Here is a 22,648-nt window from a genome sequence, read left to right on the forward strand (position 1 = left end):
CTTGCCTGAGCCAATCTGCCCTGCCCCACTCCTCATGAGGCCCCGCCCACCCAGACCTGCCTGAGCCAACCAGGCTCCGCCCTTCTTTAAGATCTCGCCCACCCAGACCCATCAGAGCCCATCAGCCCCGCCCCACCGTGAGGCCCCGCCCCCACAGCCACCTGAGTTAATTAGGCCCCGCCCTTCCCGCCAAGCCCCGCCCACCCACACATGCTCGATACGATTAGCCCCGCCCCTGCCCCAGAAGTCCCGCCCACCCAGGCCCACCTGAGCCAATCAGATTCTGCCCTCCAGTGAGGCCCCGCCCTGAGACTCGGCAGAGCCAATCAGCCCCTCCCAGCTCCCAGCGAGGCCCCGCCCACCCAGATCCACCCATCCGATTCGGCCCCGCCTATCTCTTCAGAGCCTGCCCACCCAGGCCCGCCCAAGCCAATCAGGCCACGCCCCCTTGAGGCCCCGCCCCCGACGTGCCGGAGTCATCCAGCCCCGCCCCCAGAGCTACCTGAGCCGAACAGCCCCGCCCCACCCGCGCGGCCACGCCCACCATTCTTAAGGGAGCCAGTCAGCCCCGCCCCTCGATCAGGCCCCGCCCACTCAGCCCTGCGACCCCCCGTCTGACCCCACGGCTCTGCGCCCTCGGCCTTTGACCCCGGTGTTTGCTGGGCTGGTGCGGCGCCGCCGCCCCGCGTTTCCCATCCATGGCCGCCCCGCGCCGTCTCGCGCTGCCGCTGCTGCTGCTGGTGGGGCTGGGGCTGGGGCTGGGGCTGGGGCTTCGCCCCCCGCCGCCCTCCGCCCGCTGCCCGCTGGACGCCGTGGCGGCCGCCGAGGGGCTCCGGCTGCCCCAGGTGAGGGGCCCGGCGCCCCGAGCCGGCCCGGGACCCGGCCCGCGGCACGGACTAGGGCCGAGCGGGGGTCGCCCAGGCACCCCCGGGGGCCCCGAGAGGCGAGGGCAGGGCTCAGCCCCCCTCCCCGCAGGGGCCTCGGAGCCCCTCTCCCTGCAGCGCCCTGGCTCAGGGGCAGCGCTTGGACCCGCTTCCCTGCAGCCCTCTTGGCTTTGAGGCAAGGGCACGACTCAGCCCCCCTCCCCGCACCCCCTTGCCCCAGGAGGCGAGGGCAGGGGTCTTGAACCCTTCTCCCTGCACCCACTAGCGCTGAAGCAAGGGCAGGGGTCTCACACCCCCCCCCACCTCCCCGCAGCCCCCGTTACCCTCAGAGGCGAGGAAAGGGACCTTGACTCCCTGTCCCCACAATCCCCTGGCCCTGTGAGGCGAGGGCAGGGGCCTTGGACCCCCCTCTTCGCAGCCCCCATCCCTTGTGAGGTGAGGAAAGGGCTCGGTCCCCCCTCCCTGCAGCCCCCTCGGCCCGAAGTGGTGAGGGCAAGTGCCTCAAACCCCCCTGCACACATTCCCCTGGCCCTGTGAGGAGAGCGCAGTGTCTCAGATCCCCCCTCCCTGCAGCCCCCCTGTCCTGGAGAGGTGAGGGTGGGCACCTCGGACACCCTTCCTCACACCCCACTGTCCCTGTGATACCAGGGCTGGGCTTGGATCCCTCACCCCCTGGCTTTGAGGCGAGGGCAGGGCTCAAACCCCCATCCCCACAGCCACACTAGCCCTGAGAGGCAAGGACAAGGGTCTCAGACCCCCTCCCCACAGCCTGGCAACTGTCCCCATGGCTGGTCCCCTCTCTTGCCCTGTCCCACCCACCAACTCCTGAGCAGGGGCCGTCATGGGCAAGTCAAGGGGACAGAGGTGCCAAGCAAGCAAGGGGTCACAGCGTGGGAGGGGGCACTCTGAGTGGTGGGGTGGTGTCCCTGGGGTGCCCAGCAGACGGTGTCACCTCTGTGCCATGCAGCTTGCAGGGAGGTGGTTCCTGGTGGGCATGGCATCCCGCTGCAGCTACCTGGCAGAGCACAGCCACCAGCTGGAGGCCACAGTGGTGATGGTGACCGTCCTGGACGGGCAGAGCCTGGCTGTCAGCACCTTCAGGAAGATGTGAGTGACACCAGTCCCGGGACAGGGACGCTACGGGCAGGTCCGAACTGGGCTGGTGTCCTGGAATGGGTACAAGGGACATTGAGTGGGACAGGGACGCTGCAGGCAGGTCTGAGCTGGGCTGACTGGGGGATGCTGGATAGATGGGGATGCTGCAGGCAGGTCAGAGCAGGACCAGCCTCCTGGGATGGGGACAGGGACGCTGGATAGGATGGGGACGCTGCAGGCAGGTCAGAGCAGGACCAGCCTCCTGGGATGGGAACAGGGACGCTGGATAGGATGGGGACGCTGCAGGCAGGTCAGAGCAGGACCAGCCTCCTGGGATGGGAACAGGGACGCTGGATAGGATGGGGATGGCAGGTCAGAGCAGGACCGGTGCCCCAGCCAGTCTCCAAGGAAGAGCAAGCTGTCCCAGAGCAGTATGGAAGGATCTCCTCTGGGATGTTCTGTGGTAGAAGCCGTGGCTGTGGCAGGCTGGCACCCTGCCCCCTGCACAGGCAGCCCAGGGTAGGAAGCAGCCAGGTTGGGGAAACTGAGGCACAGATCAGGCACAGGGCTGCTCCACGGCCACTCAGCCAGGGAGCAGCTGTCGAGGCCACCTCAGCAGCAGCACGGCTGAGAAGAGGGATCCTCAGCGCATCCATGGGTGCTTCCAGCTGGCCTCGGCTGAGGGGCTGAGCTGGGTCGGAGTGTGGGGAGAGGGCAGGGACCCCCAGGCTGAGCAGGCTTTCAGGCTCTGAGTCTCTCAGCATGTTCCCGTGAGGCTCTGGGACATCTCTGTGCAGCTTCTCCCCAGGGAGAAAAGAAAGTCCCAAGAAACCAGACACTCTATGTGCAAGCAGGCGGCAGGGACCTGCGCTGGATCATTCCCAGCCTGTGCTGACCTCCTCCTCCTCTCCTCGCACAGGGACGGGATGTGCTGGGAAATCAGGCAGCGCTATGTCCCTGCGCGGGCCAGTGGACGCTTCCTCCTGAAGGGTGAGGGTGGCTGGGCTGCGGCAGTGGGAGGGCTGCAAGGCTGGAGCCCCCCACTCCTGCTCTCAGCAGGGCTCTGGTGCCAGTGTCCTTCCTCCTGGTGCTCTCCCAGTACCCCCGCCCTGGGCTCTCAAAGTGCCCCAGCTCTAGGTGCCATCACAGGCTGGTGCCTACTGGTGGGGAACGGTGCCACGTGGGGCTGCACCTGCTCTGGCCCTGATTTCCACCCCATTCGTGGTGGAACAAGGTGCCTGGGTGGTGCTGGGGTTCACCAGGGACAAACCAGGGCTGCTCTCTGTCTTCCCCAGGCCGCGGCTACGGCAGCAAGGTGGACATGGTGGTGGGCGAGACGGACCATAGCAGCTATGCCATCCTCTACTACCAGAAGGGCCGGAGCATCTCTGTCAAGCTCTATGGTGGGGCGGTGCACGGGGGCTTATGAAGACGAAGAACAGGGGTGGGAAACCTGTGCTGGGCTCCTGGGATGCCCCCTGGAGCTCCCTGATATGGGAATGGGGTCTCCCGTGGGTCCTGGTTCCCAGATAGAGAATTGTCCACAGGTGCTGTGGGGGAGCAAATAAGGGGGGAACTGGTAACCAGCTCCTCTGAGCTGAAAGAGCCCTTGATGCCGAGCCCTGCAGCAGGGGACACGGGGGGCTTTGGGATGGGGATAGGGGGTTCAAGGCTGCTGATGGCATCTCCCTCCCCATGCAGGACGGAGCAGCCGGGTCAGTGATGCCATCGTGGAGAAGTTTGAGCAGCGGGTCAAGGCTGTGGGCCTGAGCGAAGACTTCACCTACTACTTCCCCACATATGGTGGGTGACACACGGACCCCGGGGAGCAATGGGCGCCCACGGCTGGGGCCCAGCACCAGCCCCTCCAGCGTGGGGAGGGGGAGGCACCTCCACATAGGTGGGAACAGCCTGTGGCTTGGGTCACCCACAGCAGGGTCCCGCATGGGGTCTGCCCCCACGCAGCCACCCCCGGGGCAGTGATGCCAGGGTGGGGTTGTGCCCCACAGCATCCCTGGGGTGCAGGGCCAGGGGTCGTGGGTTCCCAGGCAGGGTGACCACCCTGGACTCTGTCTCTTGCAGGGTTTTGCGACTCTGCAGACGAGTTTCACATCCTTGATGGTGAGTTGATGGACTTAATGATCTCGCAGGTCTTTTCCAACCTAGCAATTCTATGAGCTGTGGATCTTGGGCGATGCGCTGGGACCCCCGTGTGCCAGGCTTAGCCTCATGCTGGGCATGCTGTGGATCCTCCGTGCCCTGGCTGCGGGCTGGACTTGCTGGGCTGGGCTCACACCACACCGCAGCCGTGTGGTCCTGCCTCAGGAGTGCGGGAGGGCTGGTCTGGCACAGGGGGCCATGACACACAGACCCCAGGACAGGGTCCCTCTGTGCCCCTGTGTGGAGCGAGGAGGTGGTAGGCCATCACCCAGGGTGGGCATCAGATGCAGCCTGGCAGAACAAAGCCCCGTTCAGCCCCACATGGGTCAGATACTGGGGTGAGGGCTGGTCTAGGATGGGGTATCCTGGGACAGGGTCACCCTGGGGCAAGGGTTGGAGTCTTTGAGGTCGCTCCATCTCTTGTTGCCTGGGGAGGCAGAGGTGGGTCTCCAGCCCTTGTGTGGGGCTCAGGCATCTCTCCAGTTCCTCAGCATCTCTCTTTGCCTTCCAGAAACAAAGCCATAGGTGCAGGAGGTCCCCAGAGCTCAGCCCTCATCTTGTCCGGGCACCCATGGCCATGCAGGACCGAGCTGGTGTTTGACTGTGCCCCACTGCTGCTCCACAGCTCTGGAGCTGGCCCGCAGTCTCCCTGGCCCCTCCAGCCACACTGGCAGCCATGCCTGTCCTCGTCCTGCCCCTCTGCAGCTTTGTGTTCCCCCTCTTCCTTGCAGCAGCCCGCAGCACCTCAATAAATGCCTTGGACAAAGGTCTGTGTCCAGGCAAGTCACCCCTCGATTTGCCCCAGTGAGGCCAGTGCTGCCTCCACCCCTGGGCTCCTGGTGCCAGGCTGGGGGCGCAGGGATCCGTGCAGCCCCCTGCTCCTCTCCCCAAGCCTCACAGCAGCCGTAGGGCTGTGTCAGTCCCCAATTTACTCCTGGGTGCCACAGTGCACGTGTGCCTGGAGAGCAGCAGGAACAGCACAATGCTTGGTGCTGTGGGGCTGCTGAAGACTGGTGCAGGATCAGCCCTTTCCCCAGGACAAGCCAGGACATCCCAGAGCAGGAAAGCTCGGCCCTGCAGCCATCCTGCTTCTCAGCCCCAGGGCCCCAGGGCAGTGGAACCCCCATTCCCTCACCCCAGCCCTGTGGATCATGTTCCCCAAGAGGATGCCTGGGACAGACACCCTGCCTGCAGCAGCTTCCCTGCCAGGCATGGCTTGGCCTTTGCATGCTCTGAGCGCGCTGCAGGGGCTTGGACTCCGTGTGCAACCAGCCCAGAGGGGCTGCAGCCCCCCTGCGGGACCCCTCTCCCTTCCACGCCAGCCTGGCCAGTGCTGCTCTGCCACGCGCTTGGCCGCGCTTGGCTCGGGCTGTTCTGGCAAGCGGTGCCAATGCCCTGGCCCAGGCTGGGTGTTGGGAGGGGATGGGGAGCAGCTCCCTCGCAGCTGCTGGTGCGGTGCCCTGGCCACCCCGCAGCCCCTGGGACACGGAGCAGCCCCCCCAGCCCCAGCGTTTTGCAATCTTAGCGGAAACTGGTACCACATGTTTGTCAGGAATTTATGTAAGGGGCCGCCACGTGACTTGCCCAAATCCAGCCCCTGTCCCCACTCCCATGTGCGGGAAGTCCTGGCAGAGCTGGGGAGGCTGTGGTTCTGCCTCGCTTTCTGCCCTGCAGAGCCCCTGGCAGCGGTGGAGCTGTGGCATGGCCATGGGAGCCTGGGGGAGCGCCCTGGCCTCCTGCCCCCAGGGACCCCCTGCACCCCAGCCCGCGTTTATCTGCTCTGAACCCATTTCTGAAATCCAAACGCACCTGAGGGTCTGTATCCTGGCACTGTGGCCATCGCAGCCCAGGCACACCCCCGTACTGCCCGTGCCCCCCCAGCAAAAGGCCTGCCCCACGCCGACACCCCAGTGGGCTCAGCCTGCCCCACATCAGCACCCCAATGGGCTCAGCCTGCCCTACGTTGAGACCGCAATGGGCTTGGCCTGCCCCATGCCAGTGCCCCCATGCCTCCCATCTCCTGAGCTTGCACCCAGCTCCTTGGGCTGCCCCGGCTTTGCCATCCTCAGGAGAGCCAGCACCTCCCGCCCCCACTCTTGCTGCTGGCAGGGGCCCAGGTGCGCAGCAGGGGAGCCTTTGTGTCCCCACCCCAGTGCAAAACCACTGGGACACCCATGGGTGCTCCCTGCCTCCGATGGACAGAGCTCTTCCTGGCACCCTGAGGGTGGGCGCAAGGGGAGGCTGAGCCCCCAGCCCAGCATGTGGGGGGCCCAGCCGGGCTCTCGTGATGCTCAGTCCTGCCCAGCTCAGCTTTTGTTTTGTTTTAATAAGTCCGTGGCGCTGGGCCCGGCGTATGGGACTGGCCGGGCTCGCAGCTGGGTGCGGGGAAGGGAATGTGCTGGGGCGGGCAGGGTGGGCTGCCAGAGGGAAAAACCAGCTGCTGTGCAAACATGCTCCTTATGTAAAGCGCCTTGGCAGGCTTGTGCCATGGGGAGAGCTGACCGCTGACACTCTGCCCGGCATGGCCAGTCCTGCCCAAACCCTGCCAGCGCCATGGGTGCTGCTGCTGACACCCAGTGTTCATCCCCAGCCCTCACCCTGGATGTCCCTAAATCAAGGGTGGGTGACTCAGCGCCTGCAGGTGAGCCCACACCAAGGGGGATGGAGTCTCCCAGCCCCTCTTGGCAAAGAGAGCAGGGTGGCACGGTGGGGATGAAGAACTGGTGTGAATCCCCAGGGAGGTGGCAAGAGTCAAGCTCGCCCCAGCCCTACAGCTCACTGTTGGGATGCGCTGGCGTGACACCTGGGTGGAACGCACCCCAGTGGGCAATGGGGCCAGCTGAGACCCTTCCTCGGGTGATGCAGGATTGTGGGGCAAAGCGAGGGCCCTGCAGAAGCACCCAAAGATGGCCACGAGTCCCATGGGTTGGGTTAGGACCTGGCTGGCACTGAGCATTCCCTCCACCTCGCTTGGGCCCATCCTGCAAGGGTGGGGCAACCAGCAAGCCCTGGTGCCCAGGGTCCTGGCCCACCGCCCATGCTGGTGGCCACGCCATGCCCACACTGGCCCAGGGTCCTGGCTCCCTGCCTGTGCTGGTGGCCACGCCATGCCCACGCTGGCCCAGGGTCCTGGCTCCCTGCCTGTGCTGGTGGCCACGCCATGCCCACACTGGCCGAGGGTCCTGGCTCCCTGCCTGTGCTGGTGGCCACGCCATGCCCACACTGGCCCAGGGCCCTGGTCCCCTGCCCATGCTGGTGCCCACGCCATGTGCATGCTGGCCCAGGATCTTGACTCCTTGCCCATGCCAGTGACCACCTCATGCCCACACTGGCCCAGGATCCTAACTCCCTGCCCATGCTGGTGGCCAGCTCATGCGCCCCCTCTCTATGCTGGTGGCCACACCATGTGCATGCTGGCCCTGGATCCTGACTCCTTGCTCATGCCAGTGGCCACCTCATGCCCACACTGGCCTCAGGCTCCATGGCGCTGGGGGCAGGGACAGCTGCTGCGCTGGCTGCAAGCTGTATTTTTGCTGTGGAGCAGTTTGGCACCCGGAGCAAACATGTCAAGAGAGAAATATTTGCAGGTTCCTCCGCCTGCCCTTTGGCTTCAGCCCTCGCCCCTGCTCTTGCTTGCATAACGGCACGGGGGGAGGCAGGGCTGCCTCTGCTGGGGCGGCTGCACAGCCTGCCCATAAATAGGGGCTGCCTGGCTCTCCGGCACTACAGCTCTGCCTGCGCCTCTGGATCAGCTTAGCTCAACTCAGCTCAGTTCAGTTCATCTCGACTCAGCTCAGTTCATCTCAGCTCACGGAGACATGCACGCCACGCTGCTGGGCGTCCTGGGGCTGGCCCTGCTTGGAGCACTGCACGCTCAGGACAGCATTCCTGTGCAAACCGACTTTCAGCAGGACAAGGTGACCCAACCCTGCTGGCAGCCCCTGCGTAGGGGCTTGGGGTGTTCTGGGGGATCCTCACCCTGAAAATGGGTGGAGGCAATGGTGCAGGTGGATTTGGGACCAGGCTGGCCCCAACGCTGGGAGAGATCAGTGCACCCACAGCCCCACCCCTGGGGAGCCCCCAGGGCTTGGTTTGGGGGCTATGGAGGGGGTGTGGACTCCAGGCTGTGGGGCAGGACCGAGCAGGTGTGGGGCCAGGCTGTCTGCTGGGCTGTGGGGTGGGTGTCCATGCACAGGGATTTTACTGGGAGAGGGCTGAGAAAAGCAAGCTCAGCTGGACAGGCAGCACAAGGACACGACAGGGACCTCTCTTCCCAGCATGGACCCCACCCAGGGTCCCAAATAACCAAGAGCTGCTGTGCTCAGTGGTCCCCTAAAGCCAAGGGTGCTGTGTGCAGGGCTTCCCCCACCCTCTGCCTCCCAGCCCTGGGTGCTGGTGCGCTCAGGGTGCTCACTCTGCCCTTCCTCCCCGATGGTGGGCAGGACCCAGAGCAGGATGGCCTCAGCCTGGCTGCATTCAGGGTCTCGCCCCACAGCCCTGGGGCCCCAAGGAGGCTATGCAGGGGCCGCACTGCCTGCTCCTCCAGGGAGCTTCCAAAGGGGCCCCAGCGGACACAGCCACCCCAGACAGGGGCTGGGGATGGGGGGACGTGCTGCAAGAATGGGGGTCTGGTATGTCCTGCAAGGTGGTCCCTACACGGCCCATCCCCGAGGCTGACACCTCCCCTTGGGGACAACCAAGTTGGTGGCCCTGGGGACCAGGCTGGGATGAGCCAGGGTGGCTCCAGGGTCCTGGCTTCTCCTTGTGCCCCTGGATGGGTGCAAATGGCATCTCAGAGCCAGGTGGCTCTGTCACCCCTCCCTGGGGGAGGAGAAACCCAGGATGCCACCATGCCATGGGGCATGGGCCAGCAGGAGGTGGAGGTGGCCTGGGCTGGGGCTGGCGGCAGCTGGGGGGCAAGACGGGATCTATGCCTGGCTGGCGACTGAGCAGAGGTTGTGTGCAGCTCACGGGGAGATGGTACTGCGTCGGCCTGGCCTCCAACTCCCACTGGTTCAAGGAGAAGAAGCAACTGATGAAGATGTGCACCACGACCATCTCTGCCACCGAGGATGGGAACCTGGAAGTGATCTCCACATACCCCAAGTACGGGCACGGGGAGGGGTGGGTGAGCGGGGTTGTGGTGGGATGCCGGCGGCTGTGTAAGGGCGGGGGATGCTGCCCCTGCCCTCTGACCCCCTCGTACTCTGCTCCACAGGGGTGACCACTGCGAGAAGAGGAACAGCCTTTACACCAAGACGGAGCAGCCGGGGCGGTACAGCTACACCAGCCCTCGTGAGTGCCCAGCTCCCAGCTCGCCCTCCTGCAGGGCAGCTCCTGACATGCCCCCAGCTCCTGCCCTCGACAGAGCCCCTCGGGGCTGGCTTGGTGCCTGGAGCTGAGCCGTGCCCTCCCGCTCCCTCACAGGCTGGGGCAGCAAACACGATATCCGCGTGGTGGAGACCAACTACGATGAGTACGCACTGGTGGCTACCCAGATCTCCAAGAGCACCGGCTCCTCCACCATGGTGCTGCTCTACAGTACGTCTGCTCCGGGACCTCCCTGCCTCCACCCCCAGCACTCCCGGGATGTCCTTGCGGAGGGATCTTCTGTGGGAGGAGGGCAGCAGCATCTCCCGTGCTGGGGGTGACCCATGGGATGGCTGGGATGGGACCTGCTTCCTGGGCAACTTGTCCTCCACTGGGCTGCCCGTGCCGTAGGGCAGCGTGACCCCGCTCTGGGGTCGGGGGGCTGCCTCTCACCCTGCTCTCCCTGCAGGCCGGACAAAGGACGTCAGTCCCGAGCGCCTGGAGAGGTTCAGGCAGTTCTCCATGAAGCAGGGCCTGGCAGATGAGGAGATCCTCGTCCTGCCCCACACGGGTGAGCAGCCAGCGGGAGAGGCTGAGAGGGCAGCAGGGAGCAGGGGCTGAGGTGCCCCTGGGAGACCCTTCTGGCTTGTCCCCACTGCTCTGTGGGGCCAGCGTGGGGCCAGGCAGGGTCCTTAGAGGGCAGTGGTCCATTGGAGGAACTGATCTCTGCTTTTCTTCTTCCTGCAGACAAATGCATGGCAGATGCTGCCTAGGTGAGTCCTGCCTTCTCTGGGCTCAGAGCAGCCCTGCGAGAGGGTACGAGGTGCTTAGAGCCTCCCACCCCATAGACCCCCCCATCCAGCCCAGTGAGAGGGTATGGGGGTGCTTAGAGCCCCCCACCCCATAGACCCCCCCATCCAGCCCAGTGAGAGGGTATGGGGGTGCTCAGAGCCACCCCACCCCGCAGAGCCCCGATCCCAGCCCTGGGGGGGGGGGGGGGGTATGGGAATGCTCAGAGTCGCACCCCACAGAGCCCCAATCCCAGCCCTGTGGGGGAGTATGGGGGTGCTCAGAGCCACACCCCACAGACTCCCAATCCCAGCCCTGTGGGGAGGTATGGGGGTGCTTAGAGCTGCCCCACCCCGCAGACCCCTGATCCCAGCCCTGTGGGGGGGGTATGGGGATGCTCAGAGCCGCCTCACCCCACAGAGCCCTGATCCCAGCCCTGTGGGGAGGTATGGGGGTGCTGAGAGCCGCCCCACCCCACAGAGCCCCAATCCCAGCCCTGTGGGGGGATATGGGGGTGCTCAGAGCCACCCCACCCCGCAGAGCCCCCATCACAGCCTGCTGAGAGGGTACGGGGTGTCTAGATCTGTCCCACTCCACAGACACCCCCCCCCACCCCATCCCTGCAAGAGGGCACGGGGGGGTCCGAGCCACTCTGCCCCACAGACCCCATCCCAGGCCCCCAGGCTGCTCCTCTTTCTTATCCCTATGGGGATCCCCCCACTCCGTCCCCATGGGGTGGCTCTCTAGTGGCGGGTGCCTACCCTCTCTCCGTGGGGCCGGCAGGGCCGATGTCCCCCCTGCGTGTCCCCGTCTCCCAGCTCAGCCGTGCTTGCCCCCATCTCTTCCAGGCAGACCCCTGCGAGCCAGCAGATGCCCTGTCCCGTCCCAGTGCACCCCAGCACCGCAGCAGCCCTCACTCCCTGGCTTCACTCTCCACACCTGCACCCTCGTTCCCATTAAAGCCAGTGTAAAACCAGTCCCATGCCTCTGTCTGCTGGGTCGCTGTGGGGCGGTGGCCGGTGGCCGTGGGCTGGGGCTGGCCCGAGGGTCAGGGCTGATCCTGGCTCCTCGGCATGGGGCTGCCGGGGGGGACACCATGTGCGCTCTCAAACCTGCACCGTGGTGCTGCCTCGCCACCAGACCTGCCCCAGCCGGGGAGAAGGAACGCACATGGGGGATCTGCCCCCCCGGGCACCCTGGGCTACTCCAGCCTCGCTGCCTCAGTTTCCCTGCTGGAGAGCAGGCGGGCATCGTGGGAATGGGGTGATGGGCAATCACGAGGGGTCTCATGGAGGGTCTCGAAAAACCTGAGGAGGGACAGTCATCAACCAGAGAGACGGTGCCGAGCACTGGATGTGGCTCAGGCCCAGACAGCCACCTGCTTTCCATGCTCTGACCCTGGACCAGGAGCAGGGTCCGTGCCCGCTGCCCGCAGCCTGGGCAGCCACAATGCCTTCTGGGGGCACCAGGCTGTGGCTAAGCCCTGGGTGAGAACAGTGGCCTGACCATCCTCCTCCTTGAGGCAGGATCCATTCCAGCACTGCCAGATCCCTCTTGGCACTGCTGGGTCCACCTGGCACAGCCGGATCCATCCTGGCACTGCTGGACCCACCTGGCACTGCTGGATCCATCCTGGCACTACTGGATCCACCTGGCACTGCCGGATCCATCCAGCACTGCTGGATCCACCTGGCACTGCCGGATCCATCCTGGCACTGCCGGATCTATCCTGGCACTGCCGGATCCACCTGGCACTGCCGGATCCATCCAGCACTGCTGGATCCACCTGGCACTGCCGGATCCATCCTGGCACTGCTGGATCCACCTGGCACTGCCGGATCTATCCTGGCACTGCTGGATCCACCTGGCACTGCCGGATCCATCCTGGCACTGCTGGATCCACCTGGCACTGCCGGATCCATCCTGGCACTGCTGGATCCACCTGGCACTGCCGGATCTATCCTGGCACTGCTGGATCCACCTGGCACTGCCGGATCCATCCGGCACTGCCGGATCCATCCTGGCACTGCTGGATCCACCTGGCACTGCCGGATCCATCCTGGCACTGCTGGATCCACCTGGCACTGCCGGATCCATCCTGGCACTGCTGGATCCACCTGGCACTGCCGGATCCATCCAGCACTGCTGGATCCACCTGGCACTGCCGGATCCATCCTGGCACTGCTGGATCCATCCTGGCACTGCCGGATCCATCCTGGCACTGCTGGATCCACCTGGCACTGCCGGATCCATCCAGCACTGCCAGACTCCAGGCCCAGCGGGCGACAACCAAGGAGGGGGGCACCGGCTGCCCCCCCATCACCCTTCTCACGTGCAGCACCGGGCATCACCTGGCTCCCGACGTGCTCCGGGCTGGGTCGCACACAAAGCTCCATTCATCCCAGACCGGGCGATGCGAGGGGCTGAGGGCCAGCGTGTCACCTAACCCGGGTACGCGTTATCTCTCTTGTGTAACGCGTTGCGCAAAGCGGGGCTATAAAGGTGGGCACGGGCAGGGGCAGAGCCGTGTGGCATCTCCTGACACATCCAGCCTAGGACGAGGATGGTGGTGATGCTGAGCCTGGCGCTGGCGCTGCTCTGCCTGCTGCAGGCAGGGGCACAGGTGCCCGTGCAACCCGACTTCAAGACCGAGAAGGTAATGGCACAGCTTGCCCACCTGTCCCACACCCCAGGCACCCGCAGGTCCTGGCCTGGCGCTGGCACTGGAGCAGCTGCCAGGAGGACACGGCTGCGGAGCTGGGTTGGTCCTGGGCAACGCCTGCCGGTGGTGGCCCCACTGCAGGGACATGAACACCTGGGGGCCGTGGTGGTGCTCCTGAGCCTCTGAGCCAGGCACTGTGCCCACCCTCCTGGCAGAGGGCACGGCTAGTCCCCACCAAGGCTGGCAGGTCCCCACAGAGGGTGGCAGGTCCCCAGGGTAGGTAGCAGGTCCCCAGGGTGGGTGGCAGGTCCCCACCAAGGATGACACGTCCCACACCACAGTCTGGCAGGTTCCCAGGGTTGGTGACAGGTCTCCAGGGTTGGTAGCAGGTCCCCAGGGTGGGTGGCAGGTCCCCTTCATGGGTGGCAGGTCCCAAACTGCAGGATGGCAGGTCCCCGGAGAGGGTGGGAGGTCCCCAGGCTGAGTGGCAGGTCCCCACCAAGGGTGGAGGTCCTCCACCACAGGCCAGCAGGTCCCCACTGAGCGTGGCGAGTTCCCAGGGTGGATGGTGGGTCCCCACTGAATGTGGCGGGTCCCCAGGGTGGATGGTGGGTCCCCACTGAGTGTGGCGGGTCCCCAGGGTGGGCAGGAGGTCCTCACAGCTTTTCCAAACCCCACCCGTGATGTCCTGCCACAGTTTGCAGGGACGTGGCATCTCGTAGTCGCCGCTTCCAACTGCCCCGTGTTTCTGAAGATGAAGGATGGGATGAAGTCATCCACCATCACCACCAGCTTCACACCGGCGGGGGACCTGTCCATGAAGCTTGTCTGGCCCATGTGAGTGCCCCTCGTGCTCACTGGTCCCACCCGGGGCAGGGGTCTTCCCTCCCTACCAAGTTGGCTGTGTGAGGAGCACACCCCCAAGAGCCCCTGCCCCACGGAGGTGGTCGTGCCTGCTCCCCGCGCAGCCTGGGCTGTCCCATGCCCCCCACCCCACTGCCCTCTCACCTCTGCCGTGAACCGGCAACGGGCGATCGCGGTGCAGAAACCAACCGTGTCCCGGGCTGCATCCAGAGCAGTGGGAGCAGCAGGGAGGGAGGGGATTCTGCCCCTCTGCTCCGCTCTGGGCAGACCCCATCTGGAGCCCTGCGTTCAGTTCTGGAGTCCTGAGCAGAGGAAGGACATGGAGCTGTTGGAGTGAGTCCAGAGGAGGCCATGGAGATGATCAGAGGGCTGGAGCACCTCCTGTACGAGGAGAGGCTGAGAGAATTGGGATTATTCAACATGGAGAAGAGAAGGCTGTGGGGAGATCTTAGAGCAGCTCCCAGTGCTGAAAGGGTCTCCAGGAAAGCAGGGAAGGGGCTCCGGATCACGGAGGGCAGGGAGAGGGTGAGGTGAGTGGTTTTAAATTGGAAGTGGTTTTAAATTGAAAGTGGTAAAATTTAGATTAGACATTAGGGAGAAATTCTTCCTGCTGAGAGTGGGGAGGCCCTGGCCCAGGTTGCCCAGAGCAGTGGTGGCTGCCCCATCCCTGGAGGTTTTCCAGGCCAGGTTGGATGGGGTTTGGAGCCCCTGATCCAGTGGGAGGTGTCCCTGCCCATGGCAGGGGGTGGGACTGGATGGACTTTGAGGTCCCTTCCAAACCATTCCATGATTCTGAGTTACATTTTCCCTTTCCAGGCTGGACAAATGCGAAAGGTTCAATCTGCTCTTCCAGCAAAGTGGGCAGCCAGGCCAGTACACGGGTACGTGTGGGCAGCGGGGATCGGAGCCTCGGACACACTGAAACAGAGGGTGGGCATCACCAGTTGCCCGTGGAGCCACAGGAGGGTGGGTTTGGTACCTCTGCCTCCATAGCTCAGAGAGAGGTCGTGCTGCAAGCGGGCACCTGGCTCTGCTGGATCACATGGGGTTCCCTTCTCAGCCTCCTTGGGCAAATGTGGGGCTCAGGCCATGAGCCATGAGCTCCGGCGGGACCATGGAGGTGGCTGGGCTGTGTCCCTGAGCGGGCATTGCCTGGGGTTCTTTAGCAGCACAAGAGAAGAGAGATCTGCGCGTGGTGGAGACGGACTACAGCAGCTACGCCATCGTGTACCAGGTCCAGCAGAGCCAGCAGGAGCCCAGCACCTCGCTGCAGCTCTTCAGTGCGTGCCAGGAGTGGGGATGGGCACTGGGGAGGGGGGACAGGCATTGGCGGGGGGCAGAGGTTGGGGTCCCCACCACCACCCAGGGCCACCACGTCAGCACCCACTGTGCTGGCACCCAAGGAATCCCTTTTGGGGTGAATAAAACCATGCACCAAAACCATCCCTGTAGGTGTTCAAGACCAGGTTGAATGGGGCTTTTAGCACCTGGATCCAGTGGGAGGTGTCCCTGCCCATGGCAGGGGGATTGGAATTAGATGATCTGTAGGATCCTTTCCAACTCACACCATTCTATGATTCTATGATTGTGGTTTGAACTACCCCCTCCCCGCAGCATCCTGCAGCCCCCCAGAAGCCACCAGCTGTCTCGTACCACCACAGGCTACTCCTCCCATGGGGCTCGTGCCCCTTTGATGCCAGTCCAGAGCAGCCGTGGGGTACAACGGTACCCACTCTGTGCCTCCATGGCTTTGCCTTTGCCCTTCTCCGGGGTCCCATCATGGGAGCTGGACCCCAGGTGAGGGGCTGGCTGCAGGGTCCCCCCTCCTCACCACCCCCTATTTTGGGTCTCTGGCTGCAGTGAGGGAACAGGATGCAAGCCCTGAGCTCCTGGAGAAGTTCAAACATCTCCTGCCCACCATGGGCCTGACTGAGGACATGCTGGCCATCCTGCCCAAGACGGGTGAGTGCCAGGAGGGCGCGGGGGGCACGCACAGCCCCTCTGAGCAGGGATGTGTGCAAGAGCTCACGACAGTGCCTGTGGCACGCTCACTCCTCTTTGCTTTCTACAGATCAGTGCTCCAAGGACAGCAGGTGAGTGTGAGAGTCTCCCTTCCAGCACGGTCTGGGCTGAGCGGGGACTGGCAGCCCCCATGGAGCTCCCCACTCACCTCAGAGCTCTGCATCGCACGCGGTTTCTCCTACTCTAATGGCCCATCCGTCTGTCCTTCCTCTTTGCAGCTGAAGAGGCCAACGCCAGGGCCTTGTGTCCTCCAGCCCTGGTGGAAACCGGGCTCTGCTCCCTCTTTCATGATGCCCCTTCCCATCCTCCTCATCCAGACCCACTGGCCCGTGCCAGGATCACACCTCACCTGCCCAAATAAAGAAATGCAGAAACCACCCCGGAGCTCGGTGTGTTTGTTGGCAGGAGCACCCCAGGCACCCTTAGCCCGGCGCTCCCGGATCCCATTCTTCCTCTTCCAGCACCCTGGAGCATTGTTTGCTGTACCCGGCGTGGGGGCAGAGGGTGGGCAAAGTGCAGAGGGGCAGCTGCCAGGGGTGTGGGCAGGGGAGGATTAGCCGGGATGAACAGCGGTTGCCCCAGCACGGCTGGGTGGGCAGCAGCTCTGCCAGCACAACCTCTGGCTCCCAGCACCGAGCTCAGCCCCAGGACACCCTGTTCCCTGCTCGGTGCCCCCCGGAGCCACCTATGCGGGAGTGGGGCTGTGCCGGGGCTGCTCAGGGTAAATGCATGGCAGGACCGGGAGCCCCGTGCCTGCCTCCCAGCCCCCGTGGTGCCCCCATCTGCCCACTGACCAAGGTGGGACGGTGCTGCCACGAGCCCTGCAGGCAGCCAGGGCCCTTCCTCCATCCACCCCCTACCCCTGTGCCCCCCTGTCCTGGAGCAGGGGTCCCTCGGTGCTCAGCCAGGCTCAGGGCTGGGAGGCAGCAGCATGGACCGCTCAGGACTGTGACCGCAGGAGCTCATCAGAGCCAGGGCACAGGGGACAACATCACGCCCTGGGAAGGGGGAGAGGCTCCCACAGTGACATGAACCCCTTCTTTTGCCAGTCCTGCGTCCCGCTTTGTGGATCCTGAGTGCCCCTGGATGGTGGGCATCGTCGGCATCGTGGGGTCAGGCCACTCTGGTGGCACGCGGGCACACGGATTTGGGCACAATCCCAAGGCAGCCTTGGGCAGATGCCAGCCTGGCCAGAGGGAAGGGTCATCGAGCCCCTTCATGACAGGTCACTGGTGACAGCATTTCTGGCCCATTCCGGGAGGGACCTCTCCACTCCTCCCGGCAACCTCCTGCAGCCAGTGGGGAAACAAGAGCTCTCTGTTCTTTCACAAGCAAGTGAAGAAATTCGGGAAACCCCAAATTTCAACACTGGTGCAACAGGTCTGGCAACCCCACTTCTTGGCCCCTTCCCAGGGCTTGCAGGCACTTCCCGCTCGCCGTGAGACCGGACGCCGTTCATCCTTGGCTGACTCTTGCCCTTCGAAAATAGCACCTCACCCAAGGTAACCGCGCAGCAGCATCCGTGCCGCGTGGCACACAGTGGCCTCGGGGGGGGCGAGGGGGCAGAGAGCCACGCTATAAAGCCAGCAGCCCAGGCACGATGCTGGCAAGACCGGAGGACGCTGTGACGAGATGAGGACCATGTTGCTGAGCCTGGGGCTGGCCCTGCTCTGCTTGCTGCGCGTGGAGGCTCAGAGCCTTGGGACTGAGCGGCTGGATAAGAGCAAGGTGAACAGCGGGGTCTTGGGGAAGGGAAGGTGGGAGCAGGGTCTCCAGCCACCAGGGTGGGGACTGGAGAGGTGTTTTGGTGCTGGGGACACCTGGGGACCCCACAGCTGCCGCTGGCTCTGCTGTCACACCCAGGTGAGGGCAGTCTCTCAGCTCCAGCATAGCTGTCTCTGGGGGGATTTTGGTGTCCTGTGACCTGAGGGTGCCCTGGCTCGGTCCTGGTCCCCTGCCTGCTCCTCCGGCCTCACAGCCCCGCTCCCTGCCAGATTGCAGGGAAATGGTACATCACTGCCCGGGCCTCCGAATCCGAGAGCAACTTCCAAAAGAAGGAGCAGCAGAAGATGGTAAAGGCTGCCTTTGCGATCCTGGAGACGGGTGACGTGAAAGGCTCCTTTTCTTTTTCCACGTAAGTACAAAGTGCTTTTCTCCACGGGCTTCACTGACTGGCTCCCACCCAGCACCCACCAAAGGCCTGGGCGGGGGGAAGATGAGCCACCAGCCCCACAGCTGGAAATGGGGGTCTGGGAGAGCTGCATGATGGAGACCCCTCTTCAGGGCAGCACCAGCCAGGACCAGTCCCACCATGGAGGTAGAGATGCTCCACTGCTCCCAGCAGGGACAAGGTGGGATGATAAGGGAGCATATGAATCCAGGTTTCCCAGCATGACCAGTCTCATCCCACCAGCTCAGAACATGAGCAAGGGAATGTCTCTATGGCCCCATAGGACGATCCTTGGGTACCAGCACTGTGCCCTGCCAGCCAAGCCACCCATTGCTCCAAGGGTGCCAGTGGTACCCCAGCTCTGCCCACCCCATCCCAAACACCAAGTCCCCTGTTTGGGGTTGCGACTCCAGAGCCAATGCCCCCAAGGATGGGGAAAAGGAGTCACTTCACCCCAACTGGAGCATCCTTTCCTGTTTTGCAGCCCAAATGGGTGTAAGGGATACACTGCGATCTTCAAGGAAACAGGTGTCCCCGGTGAATACTACTCTGGTGAGTGTGGAGCGTGGCCCCTGGGCTGGGGCAGGGGCACTTCCCACCACCTCTGTCCCTAGGGACGTGACCCTTAGGGGCACCTGTCTGCTTCTACTGAGGACCTGGGGTGGGACATTCCTCTGTGGCTGCCTGCCAGCTGCAGCCCAAGGGTTGGTGTCCTATCAGTGTGGTGTCTCCCTGGTTCCCTCCAAGATGTCCAGACTGAGCTTAAACCCTGGGGAAAAGCTAATTAATTCTGCAATGGAGCTGTGAATGGATGCTCTCAAGGGATGAAGCAAGCACGGTTTCAAAGAATCATAGAATTATTAGGTGGGAAAAGACCTTTGAGATCAACCATCCCTGTCCACTACTCAATCATATCCCTAAGCACTTCATCTACCCATCTTTTAAACCCCTCCAGGGATGGGGACTCCACTAGACCCCCGAGCAGCCTCTGCCAGTGCTTGAGAACCCCTTCGGTGAAGAAATATTTCCTAATGTCCAATATGAATCTGCCCTGAAGCAGCTTAAGGCCATTCCCTCTTGTCTTCACCCTCTCACTTGGGTAAAGAGACCAACACCCACCTTTCTACAACCTCATTTTAGGTAGTTGTAGAGAGCAGTAAGGTCTCCCCTCAGCCTCTTCGCACCATCCCCAGCCCAAACACTAGTCTGACACTGGCTGCTGCCTGCAATGACCATCCCAGACCATTCCAGACCATCCCAGACCACCCCGTTGCTGTCTCTCTGCTCTGCTGTTGCTCTGTGGGCTTCCCAGACTTTCAGAGCAGCCTCAGCAAGAGGGAGAACCGGGAGAGGGAGACACAGAATAGCTATGGGCTGGGTGAACCTGTCCCTTGGCATCCTGCATGTGGCTTCATCCTGTCCCATCCCTTCTGCTGGAGGAGCTCCTGGGAGGCAATAACTCCTTTTTCCCTTCCCTCCACATCCTTTTTGCAGAGACTGGCAATAAAACAGTGCAAGTGCTAGATACTGATGGAAAGACGTACGCTGTGATCTTTGCCTCCAGACTGATCGATGGGAAGACCTACCACATGATGAAGCTCTACAGTGCGTAGCCAGGGTGCCGCGTCTGGGGGCAACGGCTCAGAGGTGTTGGGGTGCTTTGTGGTGTCCTGAGAGGCCAGGGGTCCTCACCGCTGCTCTCCTGCAAGGACATTTTGCCCTGGGTGGGGTGCAGGAGCAGGGCTGGGGCTTCTGTGCATGCCCTGCTCAGCAAGGAGAAGGGGCAGCAATTTGGGGCTGGCACAGAAGGTTTGGACTTCAATGTCTATGCTGTGCCAGGAGTCCATGGCCTTGGGGAATCACTTGGTGAAATGGGGTGAAGAGCAGTTCTCCTGCAGGCAGGAGGGCAGAAATGGTAGGGATGGGAACCAAGAGAGGTAGCACTGTGCTGGTGCCACGATCCCTTCTTTGTCTTGTGTCTTGGAGGGCTGTCTCACGTGCCTGGCCACCACCACTCTCCAGGATCTGTGCTGCTGCCTCCAACCTTCTCCCAGGGAGCCTCATCCATCCCACCCTCACCTGGGCACGCTTGCCAGCTACCCAGGAGAAGCAGGGACAGACCACAGCCTGGGGCTAACTCTTATCTTTGCCTTTAGGCAGAACCCCGGAGGTGCGCCCTGAAATCATAGAGCTGTTCAAGAAGTTTGCGAGGGAGAAAGGCTACACAGATGAGATGATCACGGTGCTGAGCAGACATGGTAAGCCTTGCCCAGAGCCGTGTTGGGACGGCTCAGTGGATGTGGGGAGCCAGGATGCAGTGACAGGGACCATCTCAGCCCATCACTGCCACTTTGTGGTCTGAGCTGGCTTTTGCCTGGCTCAAGTTCAATGCTGGGCTGTCTGGTTTGGGTGCTACAGGGAACTAGCCAGATCACAGCCCTGGACTCAAACTTTCTCTTTATTTTCACAGAGGAGTGCAACATCGATGAAGCGTAGGTGAGTTGCTGCAGCACAACGTGGTGTTTGCAATGTGCTCAGCTGGAAATCCCCCTCTCTGGGGCACCAGCAAGAGCCACCATGAATTATTCTGGAGAGTGAGTTGTTCAAACCTGTGCTGGAGCTCACATCCAGGTACCTGTTCCCTTTGGGACTCCAGCAGTGAGCAAGGGTTCTTGCACCAAAACCACTGATTCGGAGCGGAAATGGTGACAGAGCTCGTCCAGCCACAAAGAGCAGGACACCACCTCTTGGCAAAAGGACCTTGAGGCTCTGGACTGGCAAAACTGGCCAGAGGTTGGGTTGGTGTCTCACCTAGCAGAACATGGTTGCTGATGCCCACCCCCACCATGAGATTTCCCACCCCACCGGTAACTGCTTAGTTGTAGGGGTCAGCTAGAGACTCACCAGTGGAGACGTCTCACCCTATAGAGCTGGGAGAACTGGATGCAAAAGCAGTGATCCTGGTGGGGAGCCCTTCTGGGCCCTCTCTGCTGGCCTCCTCACCTCAAATACTCAACCCACCCCTCCTGACTGTTTTCTAGGGAGTGTGGCTGACTGGTGGATGCTTCCGCTGAGCAAGGCAAGAACCACGCTATGAAGCTTCAGGCTGCTGCTCTGCCATCCTGCTTCTGAGTTTGGTGGTCAAGGCTCTGATACACCTTCTGCTCCTCCAGTCCCTTCTTTTTGCCAAATAAACGAATCTCACCCCTGAACTCGGTGCAGCTGTCTGGGGAGAACCGAGAGTGCTTGGGCTTGCGGTCCCTTCTGTTGTCCTCCTGGGGTCTGTGGATGGGGAGCAGCCAGGGGCTGAGCTCGCCTAAGTGAGGACATTTTCAGAACCCACCAGGATTTTAAGCTGAAAGAGGGAAGAATGAGAGGAAGCCTGGGGAAGAAATGTTTTGCTGTGAGGGTGGGGAGGCCCTGGCCCAGGTTGCCCAGAGCAGTGGTGGCTGCCCCATCTCTGGAGGGGTTCAAGGACAGGTTGGATGGGGCTTGGAGCATCTATATCCCGTGGGAGGTGTTTAAGGTCCTCACAATCCAAACTATTCATGATTCTATGACTAAATACACAACAACATCTGGGCAAGTTTACTGGGGGGATAAAGGCAGGGCAGGTCCATCCTGTGTCTGCATGTTTCTTGCCCCCGAACCCGCCTATTGTTGGAGGCTGGGTACTGGGAGAGCAGCTGCACACGAGCATCGGATGAGCAGCAAGGGCAGCGACAGCTTGATGGAAGGGCTGAAGGATTGTGGGGGCTGCAGTGGTGACCCCTCAGCTGCTCTGCATGGAGGGGACTCGCCCCCAGAGCTGGAATTGCAGCCTGTGTGCATCTTGCTCCAGGGCACAGTGAGAAAACAGACGGACAAAAGGAAGAGTGGACAATGCCGGTGATCTCACTGCTGTCTGGCAAAGTGATGCCTGTACACAGCAGGAAGGAAATTATTTGGCTGGAACACGATGTGGAGGCAACTGGGACTCCCTGCCCTTGGCGAAGGGCATTGCTGGCAGCAGAATGTTTTCATCGCCTCAACCCATGTACCGAAAACAAGCCTCAAGGCGGGGCTGCACGTGGGCCTGGCGCTCTGCGGAGTGTGGCAAATGCTGAACTGTTCCAGCACAAACTGCCGGGAAAAAATCCTGCTGGAAATGCTGGGCTCCTTCCAAAGAAGGTGGAGATGCTGGGTTGGAAAGTCCCGGTGAGGTCCCTTCTCTGCCATGGGACAGGCCCAGCTCTCATGTTCCTCAAGGCCAGAAGAGACTGTTTCCCAGAAGGATTTTCCCAGTCCCTGGAAGGAAGGAGTACCTGGGACTGTCCCGAGGCACTCAGCTGCTGTAGGGTCTTGAGCAACCTGGTGATGACGGGACCTTGAGCTCCCTGATCAAGTGGGAGGTGTCCCTCACCATGGCACTGGGGTGGAACTGGATGGGCTTTAAAGTCCCTTCCAACCCAACCCAATCCATGATTCTAGGCTTCTATGACACTGTCCTGGGGTACCTGCTACTCCCAGGCAGCAGCAAAGCAGATGGTGGGCTGAAACGAACACCTGGGAGGCTGGCCAGGGACAGGCAGGGAGAAAGACCAGTGGAGGATTTTGGAGGGAGTTCCTTTTCCAGGAGAGACACAAGGTACTTCATACTCTGCTAGAGCTCATGTGCCTGTGAACACTGGCCAAGCCCTTGGAGATGAGCAT

The 22,648-nt window shown here is 62.8% G+C and overlaps 4 protein-coding genes across 5 annotated transcripts; all 4 read left to right on the forward strand.

Moving 5' to 3' along the window:
* The first annotated feature begins 606 nt into the window (after positions 1–606).
* C8G (complement C8 gamma chain) lies at positions 607–4,995 on the forward strand. Its single transcript, XM_054084545.1, has 7 exons — positions 607–845; positions 1,852–1,991; positions 2,899–2,969; positions 3,275–3,382; positions 3,681–3,782; positions 4,062–4,100; positions 4,651–4,995. Exons 1-7 carry the CDS (start codon positions 699–701, stop codon positions 4,662–4,664), a joined length of 621 nt encoding a protein of 206 aa, XP_053940520.1. The 5' UTR covers positions 607–698; the 3' UTR covers positions 4,665–4,995.
* Positions 4,996–7,846: 2,851 nt separating this feature from the next.
* On the forward strand, positions 7,847–11,215 carry LOC104059098 (lipocalin-like). 2 transcript variants are annotated; one of them, XM_054084548.1, is made up of 7 exons: positions 7,847–8,056; positions 9,106–9,245; positions 9,358–9,434; positions 9,567–9,680; positions 9,919–10,020; positions 10,197–10,222; positions 11,091–11,215. In XM_054084548.1, exons 1-6 carry the CDS (start codon positions 7,958–7,960, stop codon positions 10,220–10,222), a joined length of 558 nt encoding a protein of 185 aa, XP_053940523.1. In that variant the 5' UTR covers positions 7,847–7,957; the 3' UTR covers positions 11,091–11,215. The 2 variants fall into 2 exon arrangements, with proteins under 2 accessions (XP_053940523.1, XP_053940522.1); XM_054084547.1 differs by having other exon boundaries at positions 7,848–8,056; positions 11,087–11,215.
* A 1,293-nt stretch (positions 11,216–12,508) lies between these two features.
* On the forward strand, positions 12,509–16,151 carry LOC104059125 (lipocalin-15-like). Its single transcript, XM_054084325.1, has 7 exons — positions 12,509–12,894; positions 13,598–13,737; positions 14,581–14,645; positions 14,931–15,044; positions 15,625–15,726; positions 15,836–15,857; positions 16,005–16,151. The coding sequence occupies exons 1-7, from the start codon at positions 12,802–12,804 to the stop codon at positions 16,006–16,008; spliced, it is 540 nt and encodes a 179-aa protein (XP_053940300.1). The 5' UTR covers positions 12,509–12,801; the 3' UTR covers positions 16,009–16,151.
* A 1,202-nt stretch (positions 16,152–17,353) lies between these two features.
* LOC104059096 (extracellular fatty acid-binding protein) lies at positions 17,354–21,190 on the forward strand. The gene is made up of 7 exons (XM_054084585.1): positions 17,354–17,514; positions 17,781–17,920; positions 18,441–18,508; positions 19,451–19,561; positions 20,113–20,214; positions 20,427–20,452; positions 20,998–21,190. Exons 1-6 carry the CDS (start codon positions 17,419–17,421, stop codon positions 20,450–20,452), a joined length of 543 nt encoding a protein of 180 aa, XP_053940560.1. The 5' UTR covers positions 17,354–17,418; the 3' UTR covers positions 20,998–21,190.
* The last annotated feature ends 1,458 nt before the right edge of the window (positions 21,191–22,648 follow it).

This window comes from Cuculus canorus, chromosome 19, assembly GCF_017976375.1.
Source record: "Cuculus canorus isolate bCucCan1 chromosome 19, bCucCan1.pri, whole genome shotgun sequence".
Lineage (NCBI taxonomy): Eukaryota > Metazoa > Chordata > Aves > Cuculiformes > Cuculidae > Cuculus > Cuculus canorus.

Coding starts and splice junctions, on each gene's coding strand:
- LOC104059096 (XM_054084585.1), top strand. CDS start 17,419: ATGAGGACCATGTTGCTGAGCCTGGGGCTGGCCCTGCTCTGCTTGCTG. Junction 17,515..17,780: donor AGCGGCTGGATAAGAGCAAG/GTGAACAGCGGG, acceptor GCTCCCTGCCAG/ATTGCAGGGAAATGGTACAT. Junction 17,921..18,440: donor GGCTCCTTTTCTTTTTCCAC/GTAAGTACAAAG, acceptor CCTGTTTTGCAG/CCCAAATGGGTGTAAGGGAT.
- LOC104059098 (XM_054084548.1), top strand. CDS start 7,958: ATGCACGCCACGCTGCTGGGCGTCCTGGGGCTGGCCCTGCTTGGAGCA. Junction 9,435..9,566: donor GTACAGCTACACCAGCCCTC/GTGAGTGCCCAG, acceptor GCTCCCTCACAG/GCTGGGGCAGCAAACACGAT. Junction 9,681..9,918: donor CACCATGGTGCTGCTCTACA/GTACGTCTGCTC, acceptor CTCTCCCTGCAG/GCCGGACAAAGGACGTCAGT.
- LOC104059125 (XM_054084325.1), top strand. CDS start 12,802: ATGGTGGTGATGCTGAGCCTGGCGCTGGCGCTGCTCTGCCTGCTGCAG. Junction 12,895..13,597: donor CCGACTTCAAGACCGAGAAG/GTAATGGCACAG, acceptor GTCCTGCCACAG/TTTGCAGGGACGTGGCATCT. Junction 15,727..15,835: donor GGCCATCCTGCCCAAGACGG/GTGAGTGCCAGG, acceptor TGCTTTCTACAG/ATCAGTGCTCCAAGGACAGC.
- C8G (XM_054084545.1), top strand. CDS start 699: ATGGCCGCCCCGCGCCGTCTCGCGCTGCCGCTGCTGCTGCTGGTGGGG. Junction 3,383..3,680: donor CATCTCTGTCAAGCTCTATG/GTGGGGCGGTGC, acceptor CTCCCCATGCAG/GACGGAGCAGCCGGGTCAGT. Junction 3,783..4,061: donor CTACTACTTCCCCACATATG/GTGGGTGACACA, acceptor TGTCTCTTGCAG/GGTTTTGCGACTCTGCAGAC.